At 43.4% G+C, this 23,089-nt stretch overlaps 1 protein-coding gene across 2 annotated transcripts in view; it reads left to right on the forward strand.

Moving 5' to 3' along the window:
• Positions 1–10,639: 10,639 nt before the first annotated feature.
• The window catches only part of CD96 (CD96 molecule), a 29,076-nt gene continuing 16,626 nt past the window's right edge, over positions 10,640–23,089 (forward strand). For both annotated transcript variants that reach the window (XM_069868861.1, XM_069868870.1), the window contains exons 1-4: positions 10,640–10,876; positions 14,353–14,778; positions 18,420–18,529; positions 20,006–20,228. In XM_069868861.1, coding sequence (XP_069724962.1) covers positions 10,690–10,876; positions 14,353–14,778; positions 18,420–18,529; positions 20,006–20,228 — 946 coding nt within the window. In that variant the 5' untranslated portion in view covers positions 10,640–10,689. The remainder of the gene's footprint in view (positions 10,877–14,352; positions 14,779–18,419; positions 18,530–20,005; positions 20,229–23,089) is intronic.

Below are 23,089 nucleotides of genomic sequence, written 5' to 3' on the forward strand. Positions count from 1 at the left end.
TAGAATAGAACAATTTTAAACTAATTTCAGACTTTCTGGGTGACAGTTCATCTCCTTTCCTCTGAACTCCTGTAGGGGAATTCAGTCTACATTCAGCATTAAGGGGTGAGGTTTTTTCCCTTAGGCAGAGCCTTGAATACCTTCATTTTTCAAACTGAGGGCTGATCCTATAATTCAGATGCTCATAGGCATGACACAGATCAGCAGGGGCTACTGGCCTTTATGTGCAGGGTCTGAGACCCAAAAGGTCTGACTTGCATACTTAGCTCCAATCCTCCTGACAAGTAACTGATTTTTGTAGTAAGATAAGCTATAGCTGATATCATTTTAAGGCTAAATCCCAAAAAACTCTGGAAGAAGGCAGAGGAAGTTCAGTTGTTAAAAATGCAGTGGGGTATTATGGAAGGTCTTTGGGCTTTCTAAAGATGATGAACATACTGGCAGCAAAACTGCACCAGGACTACTGTTGTCAGAGCAATTGCGGTGGAAGCTTATAGTGCCTGATTTCCAGCTGCAAAAAAAATGCAGCTGTACCAGGAAGCTTTTTCAGGCCCAGAAATTTGGGCACTTAAAATTGACTGAGAGTTACATAATTATGGATTAAAGCATACAGGCACAAAATGTTTCCTTCACCTAATTCTTCATGCCAAGAGTAGAGCCTGTGGGTGCATGGTGAGCTTTCTTGAGAGTCACAAGAGTTTGTTAGTGAAAGACAACGTTGGAGGTGCTTGACCCTGCCTTGTTACCTGCTCCAGAGTGAGAGCACTAGCTTGGGGTCCAAACAAGTAGCTACAAAAAAGCAAAACAAACTGACCAACACCAGCTGCATAATTCAGAGCCCTCTACGTTACTGATACCTTTATAATATATCTTAAGAAGGACTGGCCAGGCGTGGGGTCTGAAATACCTGAAAGCTAAGGGGGCTGGGAAAACCCTGGTGTTGTTGGCCAGAAGGGAGGGCAGGATCTGTGCCAAATGTGCTCCTGTGGCAGCAGTTCGCTCCCAGTGTCCTGGCAAGCAGGGCAGCAGCCCTGCTTCGTAGCCTATTTCCACGTTTACTGTTTTGTACATGAAATTAATAAGATTTGTCATAAAAAATGTGTACGTTGACCATCTGTGTTAATAATTGACTTAATGAGGATCTAACAGCCTCTGGCCCAATCCAGAGAAGTTAATTGAGGGGATTGTGTTTATAATCTGCCTTGAGAGTCCTAATCTTCTGTCCTGGTGCTGCCAAGCCAGGAATTGATGGATTGATTGATTTTGGTCTCTTGGAGCAAAATAACAACCTTCTGAGACAGACTTCGACAGTTTCTCAAAAAGAAAGTACACAGCACCAGGAATCAGGAAAAAAATACAGGCTTCTTCATGGTCTTTGGATGTGGGTTGCTAAACCCTGCTTCCTAGAAAATGTGAAATGGTATATGTCAAGCTCTTAGACCCTATGAAAAACTGCTGTTGTTAGCACGGAACTTGTGTCTTTTTGTATAGATGGTGGATGGCAAAGTTTTATCTGAGAATGAATGTGAGTGGTTTAAATAACAAAATAGGAGGTCATCCCTGCCTTTTGAGGGGTGGTGGGCAAGGTCTTACAGATGCAACTCTCTCCTAGGTCTGAGGACCTCCTCGCGAAAGGAACTGCCCAACTATTTGAGCTACTGTGTGAGGAGCAGGTCAGGGGGTATCAAAACACAATTCTGGTGAAAAAAGGAAAATTCACGCATAGAAAAAGACTGCTGGAAAATGACACTGCAGCTGAAAAATGGGAAAATGCAAGAAAGCATGCTGGAGAGCCTGCCAGGAGGTCTAATTCTTCATTTTGTGCTAAAGCCAGATTAATGGCACTTAAGTTATTTTTTGGTGAATACGTCTATGCTTAGAATTATTATCTATAAGATAGTTAATATACTATCTCTGCTCAATATTTCATTCATTTTGAAAGAGCAGATTACTTCCCTAAACAAAAACAAGTTATTTCCTGTGGTCAATTAGTGTCTGATGAAGTGCTCTTCCTGTAAATCTAGGCATGTTCATTTTGTTTTCAGGAAAGATAGGCAATCATCCCCGGGGTTCAAAGAAATACTTTTTTTGCACCCAATGTTTTCAGACACAAGCAGCACCCACACTGGTATAACAAAACATTTCTTCTGGGTGAATGGTGCACAACCATAGACTGCTTCTTTCCCTTTCTCTTTCATATATGGGTCACTAAGCATTTCTACTGTCCAAACCACTGAACTATACACGAATTTTCTTTGAAGTTACATATATTTCATTATCCACCTTGCCCTCTTCAGCTTCCTGGGAACTAGAGCTAAGGCAAAGCAGGAAGCCTGTCAGGGAAGCCCAATATCTGAGGGTGATATGAGATTACAGCCCAAATCCAATAAAAATAGATTAGTTTTACTTCCCATATAGACACAAGCGATGCTGGTAGAACAAGATATTAAATCAGACTTCTAAAATTTTACTTGTACTTTGAGCAGCTGGTCAGCTGTACTGATCCCCAGCCTTAGTACTTTCTTTTGCATCTTGAAAGACTGTGGCCAAGGCTTTCCAGGAGCACTGCAAGCCAAATGCTTCTCACATATTCAGGTAGATCACTGAAATAAGCCTGAAATGATTTTGATCCAGCATCTTACAAACAGATCTGTGTCACTTTTAAACTTGGTTTGTTTTTTTTTTTTTCCATGCGGCTCTGTGGTAGGTTTTTTCGTCCTCTTTGACAAGCTCTTTGCTGTGTGACAGCATCTGTTAGAGAAATACACCATATGAGTCACTGTAGTTTTAAACGGAGGAAGGATGACTGGCAATGGCTCTGGCTGCCTTAGTTTGCATGATGTTTGCTGCTTTGGCTGCTGTGCAGCTGAGCAGGGGGTAGGGGAGGGAATTGTCCTCTGGAGAGTCTGATTCACAACAAGCCACCTTGGTGCAGTTCTGTAATGAGCGCTTTTTCCTTATTTGCAATTAGAATGTCAAAAAACGCTAGAAGTATTTGATTTGTGCTCAGTCACAGTACAATCCTCCAGCTTACTGACGTTAAGGAAAGTCTTGCAAGATGCTTCTTTTTTTAATCCAATTACAGTAACAGACTGAGATTAATTTACCGAATCATTGATTTTTCAAGGGCAGAAGCTGGTTTCAGCCATTTAGGAAACTAGACTTGGGGAACGCAACCTTCTTCTGTTATCTACACAGTGGTGCTTTTTTTGGGACACACAGTCTAGAAGTTTCCAGGTGCCACCCATTGACTTGGGCAGTGCTTTGATGAGACCCTTAAACACACTGAGCTGCTGCATATTCATTTTGAAAATGGAGGCACTCATGCGAAATAGAAGTTAACTAACTGCTCTGGTAGATCTCTCAAATTATTTCTTTGTCATTAGCAGCATTGTTAAGCTTAATCAGCTGTGGAGAAGTTAAAGCATAACCTCACTTCAGGCACTAGGAAGAGTGGTGTTAAGTCAAGTGGTGCCAGTGGGTCAGTAGGTTAGGAGAATGCTCCTGGGAGCAGGTAGGTCACACATCAGTGACTGAAATGAAAATAGTATCTAGCACAAGAGGTCAAACTGGGAGGATGGCTTGGAGAGGGGACCACTCATGTGTGCTTGGTTTGCTACCAAAACTCCAGCCCAGGTGACACCTGGGGACAATTTTTCTGATGTGATTGTCCCTCCTTCACTTTAGGCAATAAAAGTGTGATCAGTGACTCTCTTAAATCTCCACCAGTTGGGATATGGTGTTTCACTGAAACAAGCAGAAGCAGTGCAAGCCCTTCCTTGTGTTGCTTCAGGAGGTGACAGACTCAGGTAGAAAGTGAACAACTGTTTTATGCAGGCAGTGACCCTTAAAAACGAACCAAAAGCTAGAAATCTTTCTTAATTTTAGTGGTGGTTGAAGTTGTAGGAACTTAAATGCTGAAAGAAGTGTTATCTGCTGAAAATTATGTTAATACACCATATTTTTGCTCAGCTACTTGGCTGAGAGTGCCCTGGAAGGAGAGTGGTGTGCGGCACATGTTGCTGCACTAGCAAGTCTTCTCCAGCTCCTTAGGGCAGGTTCACATTACGCCTTCGAGCACAGAGTGAACCAAAAGGATCTATATCTAAAGTAGCTAAATGTTACTGTGCTTATGGTCTGGAAAATCTCGTTATGCAGAAATATCCCAGAAGTTTCCTATGAACATTTTATCTTCTAGCCACTCTATGCTCTATTCATCCCATCTAGTTCTGTAAGTGACAGGGGACAGGACAAGGGGGAATGGCCTCAAGCTCCGCCAGAGGAGGTTCAGGCTGGACATCAGAAAGAAATTTTTCGTGGAAAGGGTCATTGGGCACTGCAACAGGCTGCCCAGGGAGGTGGTTGATTCACCTTCCCTGGAGATGTTTAAGGCACGGGTGGATGAGGTGCTGAGGGACATGATTTAGTGGTTGATAGGAATGGTTGGACTCGATGATCCTGGGGGTCTTTTCCAACCTTGTGAGTCTGTGAACTACAGGCTATTAACTCTATTGAGATACCCAGATTTAGGAATGCACTTGCCTTAAACTGACCTTAAATAAAGTGGACTCAGTTTTGAGTTGGCTTTTGGAAGTGACACCCCCACCCCTCTTTCCAGGACCTGGATGAAGTGTCCTGCTCTGCAAGGCTCCAGGCTAAAGTACCTTGGGAACCCAAATGTGAGCTCCACTGACATACCATTTCTCCTCTGTAGAATCAGTCTCAACATGAAAAACAACCTCTGTTTTGCTTTCCTCATTTGTACTTCACCACCTTTTCTAACGAGACTTCAAATTAGGATGTACTGAACAATTTAATTGATGATGGATGCCACGGGAGAAATATCTTACTTCCCTGTGGTTGCTTCTGACAGGCTGATAGCGTGACATGTATTTATAGGACTACTACAAACACACTGCCTGAAAACAAACCAATTAATGTCTGATGCTTCTAAAGTATTCTGTCAAAAAAAAAGAAAAAAATCCATGTTACGGTTCTCAATGTCACTGTAACTTGGCCTTTTATTGCTGTAAATTATTTGATTTTTGTAACGAAAAAGAAATTACTGCCCTCAAATTGTCAGTGCTACTGTATCTGAAGTTAACTTTCACACCTTTAATCTTTTCTATTTGATGTATTTCTTCAGCGGTGGATTCTAACCAGTCTGCTATGTTGAACTCTGGCCACTGGCTCGTCTCTGTGTCTACGAGGCGGTATTTGCATACAATAGTATAAAGGCATTTAAATTAATAGGGGAACAAAATCCATTAGAAACAGTCTGCACAGTAAATTAAGCTATATCCATCTAGGTTTAGAGCACTTCAGATGTGAACCTAAGCTTTTCATTTCTGATCGAGTGGTCTGTCGCTTGTCTCGATAACTCCCACTTTCATGCAGACCAGATAAAGCCCCACAAGCTGTGTTTATGAAAACCTCTTTCTCAAGCAGAATCCTGTTCTTTCATGGAGGTGTGATTCATGAAAGCTGCTCCAAGCTTCTGCCAACGTGACCAGGGGAGGACATGGCTCTTCTGGGAAGCTTCACTGAAAACCTCAGTCTTGTAATCTAACAAGAGCAGTGGCAATGGGCTACCCTTTCCTAACAATTTCATTTCTAAAGCTATGGGTGCCATTAAATTTTGTTACATAGTTATTAACCTAGTTAAAAACATTTTCTTACAAAACGTAGAGGATGAGAGTACAAGGGAAAAGCCTTTGCTGACACTGTGCAAAACAGGAGGAAAGCATGGTTTGTGCTATATCTGGAAAAGACAGCAACCAAAGAAAGCAGGGCTAGTCTCACGTGTGCCTTCCATTTCATTTTGAAAAGTCTTTATTTTTTTAGGATATCTGGCTGGCTTTCACACAGTGGTTTTTCCATTGGTGTATAGTTGTTGGGTCAATGCGCTTTATATCTGTTTTGTTAGTTGGTTATGCTTTTTATACTCTGCTTTTTCAGTAACTTGCACCTTGAACAATTCAATGTTCAACAGCTGACACACAGGGACCATTGTTGATCAGAAATAGCATTAAATGGGAGCACAGGACCACAGAGACTGGTGATTGGAATGGTAGACAAGGTGAGGGATCTAACTCTCTTCTATTTATCCCCAAACAAGTGCTTTCTGTCTCTGAAACATGACCTGTAAGTTAGGCCTTCTAATTAGAAAAACTACTGCCTGCTTTTGCAGTCCCTTTTTTGTATCCCAGAAATGGAGATTCAGAGCTGTGCACACAGAGGAACTCTAGGTCACTCCCTGTGATCCTCCTGCTTTCCCAAAAGGCATCTTGTTGCTTTATCTAAAAGGCTTTATAAATGTGAAGTGGTCAAAAAGAGATGTTTTACATAGATAGCAAGAAGAGAGGATTGAAGTGCTATAGTCCTTGCCTACCCATTCATTTTGACTTGTAGTCTTGGGTAAGGCTGCTGAAAAGCAAGTTCCCTGTTTACAAAGGAAAGAAAGAAATACTTACCAGTGGGATGAACAGAAGACATAATTACAGTGCTTTTGCCTGGTTGGATTTGGCCCAAAAATGTTGTCAGGATTTAATGGGAAATGAAACATTTGTAGAAAGGGACATCTTGAATTCATCTGGTGTTGGCACTGGGAGCGGTGGTGGAGCTGGGGAAGACCATGGGGCAGCCCCAGCACTAGGGCAGGGCAGGGCAGGGCAGGGCAGGGCAGGGCAGGGCAGAGCAGGGAGGTGGCCAGGGCTGAGCGTACTCCCAGCTGTCAGTGAGGGTGGAGGGATGAAAAGTCTTTTTGGATTTAAACATCCTTCAGCTGGAAAAATTGAGAGAGATGCATATACACCTTGTGATGCTGCTTAAACACCCCAGCTGAAAATGCAACTGTTATGTCAAATATAACATGTGGACATGCATGTATAGCCATAAGGGAGGAGAGGAGAAGGAAGCAGAGTGAGAAACACCCTTCTCCTTTCTTCCCCAGGCAGAAAAAACAGTGCTGCAAGCAGGCAAGAGGAACTAGAGCTAAAGATGGGGGAGCTGGAGGAAGCAAGGGGTCACAGAAAAAGCCTGGTATGTATCCCACCATAGCTTCACTGGCTTGTCCCCTGTCACATTACCCTGCTAAACCTGTGCCACGCACTCATCCGCCCTTCTGTAAGGTGCTGTGGCCAGGGCTTCCTGCCAGCTACAGAGTCATTAGTACAGTTTTCAAAGAAGTTCAAAACCAAACCACAATGACGAATTGACAGTTTCTATGCCAAGCACCAAGCAAACCTGAAAGGTTAGTTTACTGTCTAATGAAATTCCTGCTTCAAAGTCTCCCTCTTTTTTTCACTGGGGAGTAGTGCTTTCTTTAAGCAATGTTTAGAGGACACCAGTCTGCAAAGGTAATCATCCTCGCCTCTGGCAGGAAGAGCTCACACACTCGCATTTCTGAAAAGGCTCTCTTTGTGAATAATTGAATTTGTCTCTGGAGTTCAAGATTTCTTTTTCTGTGGGGCTGACTGTAGCTCTGCTTCTTTCTTAGGTGCAGCTTACTGTAATAGAGGTAGAACTTTCGTATTGCAGCTGAGGGGTTTTTTGAGCATGATGCATAATAGGGGTGACTGCCATGGAAAGAATCATTTGTAGTGCTCAAAATGCCTCTTCCAGCGGTGAATAGATCTGCAGAAAATAATTCAAGGACGCCCCCTGCCACCCCTATTCCCACCGGAGGGGAAAAAATTAATGTCACATGAGGCAGCAGAGGAGTCCTTGAGCAGTGGGCAGAAGCCTGCCCTGCAGTGCAAGGCCAGTGACCCCTCCCAGGGGATACTCAGGGTCCATGTGTTCCCACCAGCACTGCTGGGACACAGGGACCCATGAAGATCAGTCAGGCCAACTGCTTGTACAGCCCAAAAGAGAACGTTGTGGTTCACCCATCTCCTGACAATCCTTTAAACCACCTCCCACACACACACTCTTGCAATTGTTTCTGGGTCTCTCCAGAAAGGCTCATGTAGCGTGATGGAAAAACCTGTGCATTCCGACTCCGAGACAAACATCCTTGCAGCTGCCCACCAGGGAAAGAGTGTTACAGATATGTCTTCCCCCCAGCTCTGGAGGTCCACCGCCCCAGGGCATGTGTCAGTGTCTCCTCTCATCCCCACTGCACTTAACCTTGTGTTTAACATCCCACCATGGCACGTACCAAGCTGCCTGTGAGAAACTCGTCAGGAAAGGGATCAAGAGGGAGGAACCTCTCATAATAATGTGCATTGAGTGAGCAGGACCTTACGTTCTGCTCCAGGGAACAGATTGCTCCCTGCCGACAGGCTGAGATAACTGGCATGTCTCAGAAGTGGTTTTTGATGTCGTATGCAGAGGCAGGTCTGAGCTGTTCACACACATCAATGTCAGCGGCAGGGTGAATGACAGTTTCAGACTTTGGGCTTAAGGTAGGAATTGGGGCAAAACACAGCTCTAAAGTGAACAAAAATCTCTCAAGCTGGGAGTTTTCTTTCTTGTGTGTCTTTCATCACTAAGCTCAGCAACAATGCCGGGTGGCTGCATTTAGCCAACACAATGCTGCATGGCAGCAGTATATTTTGGGGATGTTATTTTAGAGGAGAAAAAAATTCTAAGGGCAAGATATAGTGATCTAGTAACTCAAACTGCTCAGGGATTTCTGTGCCTATTGAATATATCGCACAACGCTCGGGCTGCCTTGTCAAATTCTGATGTATGTTTCAAAACAATAAAGGAGCTTATTTGAGAATGTTTTTCTCCCCGTATTACACAAAATGTGTTATTTTATGGTACAAAGCTTACATGAACTGATCAGCAGGAGAAGCTAAGGTAACTGCACTCACGAATGAAAACCCAAGTTCTAGAATGAGGTTCAATTTTCTTAGACTCTAGTATAATCTCTGCATTCTTTGTGGTCTCTGCTCTGAACTGGAAACCAGAACACGAATCCTTAATATTTTTACTTCCTTCTGTGACTGTCAGTTAAAATGTCTTGAACATTATGTTCATCCTCAACTTCAGGACTTCTTGATCCTCTGAGACAGATCTTTCTCTGTCAGGCTTCTGAGTGACAAGCACAGATTTCATCTCCAGAGACAATTCCCTTAGCAGTAACCCAGGCATCCAGTGCATTTACTGTGACTGGGTTTAATGCATTTCCTCAGGTAGAGGAGCAGTGCAAAAAAAAATGGAATTGTGCAGTAGCATTTATCCTCCAAGACATGTCTGGAGGCTGTGGCCTAGCCAGCACTGTCAGTTGTTCCAGCTGGAGACCCTAGCCTGCTTGAATGCATTACCAACAGGTTGCATATGCGTAAATTAGGGAAGTGGTATAGATGTTGTTTGCATCTGCTAGTGCACAAAATAGGGAAATGACATTACGTGTTTTTTCACCTTTAAAACTCTGCGTTGCATGCTGAAGTCATGAGAAGCTCCATGGTCAGCAAAAGTCAGTAGCTGGGGAGGAAATGGAAAACAATTGGAAAGAAAATTGCAGGCAGTGGCTGGCTGTTTCTATAGGACTTGCCTGAGCAGCAGAGAGGTGTGCCATAAGACAAAGAGGCCAGCAAAGGTGCCCAGACCTAGAAATCCTTTCAGGAAAAAAATGCCAGGACCTGGATCACCCAAGTCTGGATCAGCCACTCAAGGGAGGGCATTGCTGTTGGACAGAGGTATCTAATTTAAGGGACTGTGTCATCCAGGTCACTTGATTTTTCTGCCCTGGTAGGCGGGCCATAATCAGTTCACCCCCAAAGTCCAAAGGCTGGCTTGTCCTTGGGCACCTGGGGAGGCAGCTAACAGGGATGACCACTCTTCTGCCCACCTGTGCTTCTGAACACCCATCCCACATCAGGAAGAACCAGCAGATGATGTATGTCCATGTTGTACACATGAAGGGTCCTGCCTTCCTTCTTTGGTTTTGGAAAAAGTGTGATAAGCAAGAATTCAAATCTGTTTCTTTCTGAAATGCTGCCAATAGCAGGTCCAATTTGCATAAGACCTGTCTGCAATAAGATGCTTTCCTTAAAGTTGTATGCCCTGTTCCTGGAAATGCAATATGCTTGGAGGACAATTCAGAAGGATTTACAGGTGACCTACAATAAAGACAGGTCACAGGACTGGCAGGAGCCATGTGCCAACACCAAAATTACCAGCTGAACAGAGTAGGGTACAGGGGTTAACCACACCAAGTGATGATGTTGTGTGTGATGATGTAGTTATTCATCCCACAGAAAATAATTAATGGTCCCCGGAGGAAAAAAAAAAAATTAAAAGTGAATCTAGAAAACTCTCAGTTCCCTGTATTTTAATTTAGGGATATTGGTTCTGTTATCTTACTGTTTTCTTAAAAGACAGTGAGTGTCGACAGTCTTAAAATAGTATAGTTGGGCTATTTTGTAATAATAAAAGAAGGAAATAAAGCGGGGGGGGGGTGGGGCGGGGAAAGTCAGCTTTTTTGTACTTTATGTACCAGATATTCAACTTTAGACACCTGACATGTTTTCAAGATAGTTTAACTTAATAAACTGTTTATTCTGAGATTATCTGAGAAGACAAAGGAGGAAAAAAAAAGAATAATCTTGAACATGGGCTTACAGTATAGGTAGTGTTTTCAATATAAATGTTTCACTAGATGTGCTAATTTTATCACTCCAGCAGGAAACTGAGGCTTTTGCACTAAATAAAGCCGTTCTCTGAAGTCATGCTAAAATGCTGAGCGTGACTATGTTGCATATCTGTCTGTCTGCACAGGACAGACCATTTCGACTTCCTTTTCTAAGACACTGCCAGGAGCAGGCCAAGAGAGCTACATATTTACCAAAACTTCATCAAGCAAAGATGGAAAAAAGGTGGCTCTTCTCCCTCTTCTGTCTGCTGTCAGTGCCCAGCATCACAGGTAAGTGTGTCAGCGCGGCACCTTGACTCAGCTTAGGATGGAGGTGGTGAGGGACAGGGTGGCATGTGCAGGCAGAGACTGATGTGTCTCACTAATGCAAGCTGTAGCTACCAGTAATGATTTTCTGTTTCCTGCCAACTTTCTAATAACCCTGGTTATAATGTGTAAACAGTAAGAAGTAAATGGCTTGTGCTGACTAGCGGATTTGTTTATTCAAAATGCCTACCTGCTTTCACCAGAATAATCACTTAGGTGAGCTTACTTGTAGTGAGAGCAACATCTGATCATCTCCAATGATCATCTCCAATGATCTCCAATTAACTGCTTTCCAAAAGCAACGAAAAAATCTCTCTCTCTCACAGACATACCTGTGTATACAGAGAGAGGAAGAACTGAAACACTTAAAAGGCAAGACTAAATTGAACAGCTGCAACCCCTTAAATAGATTCTTCCCTTCCTCTTCCCCACCCAGTCTTACATGCTGCATTAAAGGGTTATGAAACAAGATTGTCACTAGGAGTAAAACTTTCAGAAAAGTTGAGTAAGGATAACTGCATCCCCATCAGAGGGAATTTAAACCAAAACAATCTGAGGAAAACCAAGGAAGAGACTGATGCTCACAACAGGCTGACCAAGCTGAAAGGGAAGTATTTCATATTTGTATCTATAGAGAATAAAAGTTCTCAAATGCAAAGAAAGAACTAAAAGTCTCAAGACATGCACGTGCAGGAAAGCAATACTATTTATGGGAAAATAGGACTGTTGAGGTTTTTTTCCATGAGGATGAAATCCTTGCTGAAGTCACTCAAAGGAGAAAGTGGACACCACCACGCCCTTTGTGGAGATCAGACATCTAAACATCTGGGAGTTACTCTATTAAATTTCAAATGGAGTGAGTTATGGGCTAATGGACAGCATTTTATTTGGAGAAATAAAGTTGTCATAAAACAAGACTAATTGCATTGAGGCACTAACAAAAAGTTAAGAACACTTTTGAATGGAAAGGTTTCCATTAAAATAACCTAAAGTGCTAGGCTACTAACAAGCAATACAAATTAAAATGCTGTTTATATATATGCAACATTTTCATCTTAATATAAAATATTCAAGTAATTCTTGGTAGGCATTCTTTACATGATCCTTTGACCTAATACAGCATCAGTATGAATATGAAAGATAACTTGCTCCATGTCCCTTGCCTGCTTGACTGATCACAAGACTGCTGATAGCTTTTTATTTAACTTTTACTGATGCAAAACTTGCAGTGAAATCAGTGAACATTTGCTATAATAAGCTGCTTGGACTGACAAAAATAGTTTCCAGTAATTTTTCTCACAGGACTCATGACTGAGGCTTATTTTTATTTATCTTTTTATGACATTCCAGCTCTTGGAAGTCAATTAAAAAATGAACAGAACATGCACAGCAATTAAAAATGGAGATTAATGTTTGCCATGGCCATTCAGTATCTTTGATCTCCCCGCACCTAGTCTCTATGTGTTCAAGTCACAATTCAGGGACTAGGTGCCAAACCTCAGCCAGCTCTGTGGGGATGTGGCACTCTCCTTGTTCTTGCTGATTGATGAGAAGTTCAACATCAGCCAGCAGTGTGCACTTATAGCCCAGAAGGCCAACTGTATCCTGGGCTGCATCAAAGGAAGCACGGCCAGCAGGTCGAGGGAGGTGATTCTGCCCCTCTATTCCTCTCTTGTGCGACCTCATCTGAGTATTGTGTCCAGTTCTGGAATCCTCAACATAAGAAGGACAGGGAAATGTTGGAATGGGTCCAGAGAAGGGCTACAAGGATGATCCTCCCCATGGGAGGACAGGCTGAAAGAGTTGGGCTTGTTCAGCTTGGAGAAGAGAAGGCTCCAAGAAGACCTTATAGTGACCTTCCAGTACCTGAAAGGGGCTAGAAGAAAGCTGGGCTGGGAGTGTTGACAAAGCCTTGTAGTGATAGGACTAGGGGCAATGGGTATAAACTGGAGAAGAGCAGATTTAGACTAGACATAAGGAGGAATTTCTTCACCCTGAGAGCAGTGAGGCACTGGCACAGGTTGCCCGGGTAAGCTGTAGATGCTCCATCCCTCGAGGTGTTCAAGGCCAGGGTGGATGGGGCCTTGGGCAGCCTGATCTAGTGGGAGGTGTCCCTGCCCACGGGAGGGGGGCTGGAACTGGATGATCTTTAAGGTCTCTTCCAACCCAAACTATTCTATGATTCTTCCCTGACAAACCAGAGCTGCAGTTGCACCAGATCCCTGTTTCACTCCCAGCTGAGCTGGTAGAGCACCGGGCATGCCATTCCCTCTGTGGGCACTGTCCAGGCTGCCTGGCCTCTGCCAGGGCATCCCCTGGCTTGGGCACCCCAGACCCCTGTACCACAGTAGACATCAAAGCAAAAAAGTTGGTACCTGCTTCATTCAAGTAAAGAAGGGGAGCAGTATGCACTTGCTGCCATGGGGAGTCAGCAGTATGACTGATAGGGCAGTGGGGCAAGTTCCCAAAGAAAATTTACAGTGATGTTTAGATACACCGGGAGGATTAAATCCCCTGGAGATGGAGGACAACAAGTCCATACCTAAGAAATTATGCACAAACTCATTTTTTTCTGGAGACTCCCATGCCCTTTTGAAATAAAAGGGCCTTTTTGTGTATGGCTGTGTGGGTGCGATTGATTGCTTGTCTCACTATGACTCACCAATCCATAAATTCTTCATCTCCTTGAGTTTGTTGGTGCCCTGTGTATAGGGGTTTAGGGACCGCGAGCCACTTGTTCATAGGAGGGAGGAACAGAGGAAAATTAATTTTACTACAGCAGCATAAAATCCAAGTAGTACAGGCTTCTGTGGAAAGCCTCGTCCTTTCACTGATCCGTTACTTCTCTATATGGCACACTAAGGACTGCCAACATGCTTTATGAAGTTAATCAAGGAAGAAACCACACACACCAGGGCAACCCACTCTGACACTGAAATGGACACTTGTTTAAGCCATGCAGAAGCTGTTTAATAACATGGAGGTAAAAGAACAACTTTCTCTGTTGAACCAGCAGAGGCAATGTCAGTGGGCAACAGGAATAGTGCAGGGCAGAATTAGCCAGCTAATTAGCCAGACAGCTAAAGAGCTGGGGCATAACTCAGCCCAGCTTATGCTTTACTTGTATCATTTGAAAGGTTTCCATTTTCACAGAGGCTCTCAGAGCTCCCATTTCTCTCCTCCAAGTGTGACAGGAAGTTTTCACACAGGAACTTCCCACTTTCTCCCAGACAAGTGCACATTTGCTCTCCCAGCTCTCTCTCCACAGTCTGTACTGATGGAGACCTTCTGTAAATCTCCTCGGTGGAAAGGCCATTGTCACATTTGCAGGATCTTTGTGGTTGTCTGTGGCTAAGGCACCAAAGCATGTCAAAGACGGCTTAGGAGAAAGCTTTTTTCAAACATGACTTGCAGTGAAAATGGCTCCGTTTGTTTTTAAGGCCAGACTGAAGACATCATTACACAAACAGAAGTGGTCCACGCTTTGCCAGGTACTGACGTGACCCTGGTGTGCAGCTTCCCAAAACCACACACCACCTACATAATACAGACACAGTGGTCCAAGACTGATGACAACCAGCTTAACACAATGGCTGTTTATCACCCCGGTTACGGCATCCACTACTTCACATTTCCTGAGGCTTCTTACAACTTTTCCGTGTCCTTCAGCATGAGGAAGTGCTGTGACTGGGCTGCAACAGAGGCTTTGTGTTCCCCTGATCAAAACATCACATCTGAGTGCAATCGGTGGGCTCTGCATCTGAAAAATATTACCGTCTCCCTTAGTGGGCAGTACGAATGCAGTTTCGTTACCTACCCGTATGGAACAAAGGCTGCAAAAATCCAACTTATCATCAAAGCAGAAGGTAAGTGATCATGAATGAGACATTGCTTTTTTATAATAAAGGCAGGGCAGGGTGGGGGGAGTAAGAGGACAGATGACCATTTCAGTGTTTGCAATGATGCCATTGAAGGCCATTGTCTCCACAGTTTCCTACTTACCAGGCTCTCTTTAGATGTTGTTATCCAGCTTCTGAATAGAAAACTTTATTTGTTTGGAATAATATCAAGGAAAGATTATGCAAGGTAGGTAGCAAATAAAACAGTGGTGAGATGGGCAGTTTTTACATTTTTGTATTGGAGAAACACGATACAGAGAAGACTGGATGAGTCACTCAGGATATTGTGGGATTGAGGACACTGAATCTCCAAACTACACAGCGTTGCTTCTATGGGCATGCAGCACTGGACACACAAAACAGAAAACACCCTTGTCAGGTCGGGGCTGGCATCTGCAGGACGTGCTGAGTGTTAGTTAAGTGGAGAGATGTGTGTCCCTACTGTCAAAAATGAACTGGAGCAAAGCAGAGAATTGCTTAGGACTGTTACAGGAATGGATGAGTGGTTGCTCCTGTCAGCAAAAAGGAAGCTGGAAAGCAGCATGACTGCTCAAGCCTCAGGGGAGAATGTAAACTCTAGGAAGGGTATTTAAATTATTCTGGCAAAGGAACAAATGGGTGTAAACAGGATGTGGATGGATTTGACTACAAATGAAACAATAGTGGCAACCATTAGCACAGCAACTTTGGGAACACCTGTTTAATGCCAGCAACGAGGGCAAAAGTCCAAACCACCAGGAAGATGGAACTGGATGGGGATGCAGTGCAAGTTGGGCAAGCTTCTTGTTGTGCACATTGGGGATTGAATTTGATGACCCTAGGAACCTCTTTATGTCCCAAGTTTCAGTTAACGAGCCAAGGAGAATTAAAGTAAATGCAACAAACCTGTTATGGTTTCTGTTCAGAGCTGCAAGGCCAGTGGGCTCATCCTGCTTGTTCCCAGAGCTGTAGATGCAGCACATGTTTGAGGGTTAGAAGCAGGATGGGTAGAGGTGACATAAGGGGTAGCAGAGGGCAGCAGCATCCATGGGCACAGTGCTCTCACCACCTCTTTGGCCTCAATCATGAGGCCAGGCTGGTATCAGGAGGGACATTGGTCCTCATGTTGGATCACATCAGTCCTGCAGCAGAAGGAGCCTTGACTTCATGCGGCCAGGGCACAGCTCCTCAGCAGCCACAGCCATGGCCTCCCTCTGAAGCAGGCTGGTGACTCTGGACGAACAAACTCTGGCTCCTCTGCAAGCCTCGTATGAAGGGACATTTCAACAAATATAACGCCTCACTCCATGATGGCCCCTGCATGGCAATGGCTCCAAGCCATTTCAGTGCTGTTATTCCAGAGTCATACCTCAGGGGCTACCCAGCAGTATCTTCCTGCCCTGATGAACTTGTAAAGGCAAAATTAGGGCCAGCATCTCTGCGTGTCCCATAGAGGATGTGTGTGTTTAAACACTACATGCTGGATAATTATGTCAAGGAGGAAGCTGCAGCTTTACCTGCCATACAGGAGCATGTTGTGGTAGGCTCCCCTTTGGGAATTTTCCTGCACTTCACAGGGCAGAGGGGCTGGATCAAAGACCAATGAAGTACAAGCAGTGCTGGTAGCTGCATGAAGCCTTCTGTTCTTTCGTGTGATTTTTTTTCTCTATCTCTTCCTTAATATAGTAGCAATGCTAATCCAGCATTGCTCCTTTTCTCTTGCTGGTGCTTTTCATTGATAATAGCATGTTCGACACTGTTATTCCTGTCTACATATTAAACATGGGTAGCTCTTGTTCATATTAACACCCCTGTGGCTTTTTTCAGGAATTGTATGATGTAGCGAGCTGTGCTACTGACAACTGCTTGCTAGAGAGAACTAAAAAATTCAGTTTGCGAAATACCTCTTGCAGATTTGTATTTTAAGGTAACCAGATCTTTTGCAATGAATCACTTCCACTCAAAAGCAGGCAAAAGACCTTAATCCAGCCTATGAGTGGGATGGAGAAGGGTGCTAGTCATTAATGAAGTATAGCTCCCAGCTACATCAAAGTGAAGTGAATCCAGATGGATTCAGCTAATAGATACCGCAAAAAGCCTGCAGAGCAGCAGGCCTACATAGGAAAGACAAACACAGAGAACCTTAGCCAACAGGCTGTTCAAGGAGACGGAAATCAAAGGCAACGGAGAAAACAAGCAGCTGGGACATGTGACCATGAGAACAGGCAGAGGCTGTTTGCAGACTGAGCTCCTGGAGTGACTTTGTACTTCTCCTATATCGCACGGCACTTCTGCATGATAGATTGTCCTAGTAAAGTCTTCTGTGCAGTTTTCTTCCTGAGGAATATTTGCTTCCTTTACTCTTTCTTTATCCCTTACACATTATCCAGCCCCGTTAGGGCTTGTCTCTGTGTTCCACCATGACAGCTGCCTCATCAGCTGCCTCACTCTGGTGGAGAGCAGACGAGCTGCTTCTGCCGCTCTCTTCTAGGCACCACTCTGAGTGCTGCCATTCTTCACATCCCTGTGACACAGGCTGCGTACTGGCACCATCACCCCATGCTGGGGTAACAAACATAACGGAAATTACAGTCACCAGAAAGTCCCCACTTGCAAATCATATAACCATCTGAGACTGTAGATATCCTTTAACTCCTCAAGATAAATATATAAATCTCTGTCTGTCTATATTATCTCATATCTCAGCGTGCAAGCTGGAGCTGCTAGGGAAGAAAAGTTCAAGAGTTTCCCTGTGGTGTGCTCTAGTGCCTGCCTACAGGGAAGAGGGAAGGCAAGTTAGCAGCAGCAGCAGGGAGGCGGGCGGGCACAGCAGGCTGCACAGCACTGCCACTCACCACCTAGCTTAGGGCTGGAGAGATCAGCACTCACCAAGGCACTTGTAGCATCTCATGGCCATCACCAGAGCTCTCCCTCTTTAAATGCTTACGCACACGCAGACCTAATGTTTGGGCCACAGCTGTGCTCTCTTCAGTGCCTTACTCTGCTTTGCCATAGATGGGCTGAAGCTCTGGACCGGGAATAGATAAAGCAGGAGATGCTGAGATGCTTTTTTTAAATAGATGACAAAGGAAAGAGTGACAAGCTTTCTGGTTCTGGTAGTGGGCAGGTTGGAGAACAACAAAAGAAGCACTTATACTGAAAAACAGGGTTAATCTTAACCTGCCTGACATGCTGAACACTTTTCTTATTGAAAAGAAGGTCTGAGTACATCTTCAGAGAAAAAGAAATACAGGCGTACAAAATTGATGTGAAGGCTTATTGCTGCAGTAAAAAATTGTAAGAGAATAAGAGGAAAACTGATGTTTCAAACTATTCCCGGCTCCAAAAGGAGACATCTTGATCCTGAAGTTAAGCAAAGGTTTTTATGAATTTCCAAAAAAAAAAAAAATCAGGTAAATCTGTGAATTAGAATCATGAAACTGTATCTTGAATCAGATGTGGGGTTTTCGCTTAACAAATGTGTCTGTCATAATGCAGCTCCCTTCTAACCAAAAAAAGTGCTTGTTCCTTGAACAGAAAACTAGTCTGCATTCACTTTTAAAGCACAATGAACATCATGTGTCTGATTTTCCTTCTTGGGCTTTCTGCTGTTGTTGCAATGATAAAAGACGAGCAGTACTACGTGAAGGAAGTGCAGCTAAACCAGACGTTAGAAATCCCATGCTTTGAGGACACGGCCTCAGAAAATGTGTCCAATTATCCTTTGAAATGGCTGGTGGTAAGTATTTTTCATCTCAGGTATGTATTTCAGAAGGGTCTACAGGGTATTTTTGCAGATTGAAATGGAAATGTTAGACTTGACTGTGTCCTGCAGAATCTGCTAAACAAAAGGTAACGGTCATGTTGGATTGAGATAATAAAGGGAAAAAGTACAAACGTGGTTTTGCAGCATAGATACCGCAAACAATAGCTTTTAAGGAAACAAAGAGGGAAAATTCCATCTTAATTGCTTTTAATTTTTTAGGAGTACATGTAGAGCAGGCCCAAGGAAAGTGGCAAAGAACTCAACAAATGGAACTGAACTATAATATTGCTTGCACTAGATTTCTCAGGGTTTTTTACTGTAGTGAAGCTTTACTGTCTCTGAAAAATACATGGTTACTACGTAGGGTAGTGAGATATCAGGCCACTTCTAAATAGAAGATAAAAGGAGCTGACTGTAATGTGTTTGGTCTTGTTAACCTCTGTGTCACAGATGCACACCAAGGACGTTCAAACCCAGTTACATAGTTAAACACAAAAACTATTTTTAAGCAATTTGCTGAGATCTAATGCTTGTTATAGTTTTGCACTTCATCTGACTTTCTGGATAAACATATGTATGCATATTTTAATGTAACATTTTAGCATTAATTTCAGTATGTAGAGATAAGTATCTACAACTAGCAGTGTCCTTGTGCTTTGCCTGTTAATTTTTATCGTCACTAAGAAAATTGTAATCGCTGAGGGTTTTCTTAATGTGGTTTTCATATATTTTAGGCTTTTTAGTCTTTTGTCCCAGGTTATAATCTATTTAGGTCTCCCCTTTGCAGTGCACTCTTACTATTAAAATTCTTAATTTTTTTGTTGGGAACATCCTTGTCCTTACTGCTTTTTGTTGTTGCTGTACAAAGTAGCAGAGAAAGGGGAAAAAAAAAGACCCAAAGCTCAGCACAATGACATATGTGGGTTGCCATGTGTCATTCAGAGCATAGATTGCAAATAGGTACCTAGGCACAGATGTCTAGGACGTGCTGGTTGCACCTATATTTAAGGGCGGCCGCCAGGCAGGCATTGAGAAGAGATGACTTTTAGCTATTATTATCAGGTTCTCACTATTTAAAATCTAAAACAGCAAGTATTTTCCTGGAAATTCAGTCACATTTAATACTTATGGGATGTTCATCATAACTTAAAGACTGCTGCAGAGAGAAAGCAGCTCTATTGCTGTCTCTGCAGGCTACAGAGATCAGGACTGACAAGACACAGCTATTTATTATATAGTTTGTTGGTAAGACGATGATCACTATTGGTTTTGAAGTTCTGGGAGAGAATGTTTGTGGAAAAAAAAATAGGTATTGCAAATGTCTGCTTACCCCTCCACAGTGCTAGGGGTGTGAGGGAAGATTTTCATTGTGGGAATAATGATGGTTTACGAAAGTACTTGGGGAGGGTGTCTGGTCTTCACACATCTTTGGGGTTTCTCTTTTCGCAGAGTGGAAATGGCAGGAAAGAGGAACTTGTGACCAAGGAACCCTCCTGTCCTGCAGTGTACAGAAACAGCAGCATGCTGTATGGGCAAAAAGTCCACCTGGTTTTGAATCATACTCTACAGATTTTCCCCACCAAAATCATGGATGATGGTAGAGTGTTTTCCTGCCATGTGGTGTACCACCCAGAGAGAGTCCAGAAGAGCAGCACCACTGTGAGAGTATTCGGTAAGGGGCTTATGCCAACTGCCTGCTTACTTGCACTCAGAAAGGTAACACTCAGGTCTGGTACTGAAGGCAGTAGTTTTTGAAATAAACTGGGGTTTTTTTCATATATATATATATATATATATATATATATATGCACACACACACATATTTACATTGTATTATTTTCAGCTGCAGTAAGTTAGAATATTAGCCAAAAACTCCATAATTCTTGGAAAGGATTTGAGGCCATTCTTTCGATTTCTGGCATAAAAAGTAGCAGATCCATTGCACATTGACATCACTGGTAGGCACACTGCCACTATTTCACCCCAATGTATAAGCTTATGTTGGCACTTTGAGGGTTACATGTAAGCACTTTGCTGATCAAGAAGTCTGTGCCCCAGTCACAAAATGACTGTGCTGCCTGTGGCTAGGAAACCACAGCCAAAAGTTAGTAAGCAGCTAAAGCAGTTTGGAGGTGCTGTTGTTGCAGCAGCTTATCCTCAAAGACATGTGAAATTTAACTGCTGACAAAGGCTCTGTTTCTGAAAATGAGGTCCTGCCTAGTGGTCTCAAACTGGTTGGGGGCAGCAGGGCCACTGTACCACAAACATTGACTGGCATTTCATGCTGGAAGCCTTCCCCATCTTTAATTACTTGCTCTATTCCCTTTCTAGTGGCTTAGGAACTACTCTATGATCACTGAGGTACAACTAAATGACAGCAGTGCTACCTACTGAAGGCCATTTTTTCCTGCTTATAGAACAGTGGATCTGGAAACCATATTTCCAATGCTTCTAAAATTAATAGGTGTTAAACAGCGGGTCTGTCAACAGCCCTTTTACTGTAGCTGCTTGCCTGAGGAAGCTGGCAGATTGGGCAAGACACAGCCATGTGAGGCTGATGCTCTGAATGCAAAGAAAGATTCTGTGGAGAGCAGCACAAAAAAAAATGCGTATGAGGGCTGTTGGTCACTGACGCAAGAGAAATAAAAATAGAAGTTAGTTATTTGAAATTTCCTCTTGCGTTTGTGTGATTCAGACATGGGACTTCCTTTTAAAAATCAACATTTGTCAAATAGTTACGATGTAACCTAGGTAATTGTTCAGGTATACTAACATACTTGAACTATGCCTCCCCCCATCCTTGCTGACGCTTTTGCCTGGGTTTCTGTACCTGTTATCCTAAGAGGTTGCTTTATTTGGCTTATTCTCTCTATTACTGTGTCACATGTTGTTGTCGGTGCAGGCACCCACATCAGCATATTAGCACAACAGGGGAGAGAATTAAAATACAACAGAGGTGGTCTCTGATGGTGTGATGCTCCCAATATCTCCCGCCTAGCTTTGGACCAGGATGCTGGGTGGTCAGCGTCTCTTGCAGGTGCCCGGAGGGCAGGGTGGCCTGGAGGGTCTCCCTAAGAGCTGGTTTGTGGTGGGTCCTAAGGAAAAACTCTCAGACATCAGCAAATAGAGTCTTGGAGTAAATGCTTTATTGTACTTTTAGCCCTTTCACATCAAATATTTTGGAGATAAAGTAACTATTTTGCATACTGTGTCACTTTCCTGTTACCATTCACTGAAATCACACTGTTTATGATTACATCATACCAGCCTTTCTCTGTTTACCTCTTTCGTGCTGCAGCAGGAGGGGAGACAAAAAGTAGAGGGTCCGTGCACTGGCAGGGCAGGAGCTGGCAGAGAACATGCAGAGACAGTGGCCAGAATAACCAGCAATCCCCAGTTGACTTCTGGGGACAGACAAACAGCAAATTCAGATGACAGCACATCTCTTTTTCCTTGTGCCAAGGCTGACCAAGGAATGAAGACATGAACATTTATCTCCTAGCAGGTAGATCCAGCCTCAAAAGGCCAAGGCAGGAGCTAAAATGTGATAGTAAGTGTGGATAATGTCAACGGGATTATCTTGGTTTTATTAGTCATCCTGGCCATTAGAAAAAATGTGACTGCAGAACCAAGACCAACTGAAATGTGGGGAGATTTTCCCATCTCAGCAAGCCAGTATCCACCCTGTCATCTAGACACTTGTGCAGCTGAACCCCATGGCTCAGTGGCATGAAAGCAAGGCAGGGAGGGGACGTAGCGTGTGCACCGTGGTGCTGTGATAGGCAGGAGGAGAACAGGAAGACCCCGGCGCCTGGGGAAATCTCCTTGGGCAGGATCCCTCTGACAAACTCTTCAGAATTAAATACAGCAGAGATACTCAAGTCTGAGGGGTGGCAGTGGCACATCCCTACAGATGTGTGAGGTGGCCTGTGTATGGCTGAGAGCTGGTGAGTAGAGGATGGGAAAGGTACAAATGAGACTCTTGATGAATTTGAGAGTCTTGATAGGTTGAGTAAAAGCAGACATTCCATCGAGAGAGCTTTTTTTTAAGAGGGTACTTTCAGACCGAAATGCTTTAAAATATTTCTTTTCCAGAACAGGTTTCTTTAAGATAAAGGTTTCTGAGAAAATATATGGCCTTTTCACATCTAACTTTGCCAAATATTGATTTCTCCTTTTTGTAAGAGTAAAAGCTCAGCAGCAGAAACTACTATGCTAAATATTGAATTTCTGCTAGACTCAAAACATTGGTATATATCCTAGCAATACAAATGAATGTCAAACTGTTAACAGGGGCTGAGACATTAAATGGAAAATATCTATTAGATCATTCAGAGGTCTGTTTGAGAGTTGCTTGCCAGAATAGTCCCCCAGCAAACTTGTCTTCTGAGAAAGCAGAAGACAGCATCTGATACAAATGGAGAAAAACATACCTGTTCTCATCAGAAATCAAAAGGAAAAGCAGGCACTAGATTAGGTATTATTTAGTCTCCCAGCCAACTTTTAGCTGAGAATACAAGATTCAGTTTATTA

This window comes from Phaenicophaeus curvirostris, chromosome 1 (assembly GCF_032191515.1).
Source record: "Phaenicophaeus curvirostris isolate KB17595 chromosome 1, BPBGC_Pcur_1.0, whole genome shotgun sequence".
In the NCBI taxonomy this organism is placed as follows: Eukaryota; Metazoa; Chordata; class Aves; order Cuculiformes; family Cuculidae; genus Phaenicophaeus; species Phaenicophaeus curvirostris.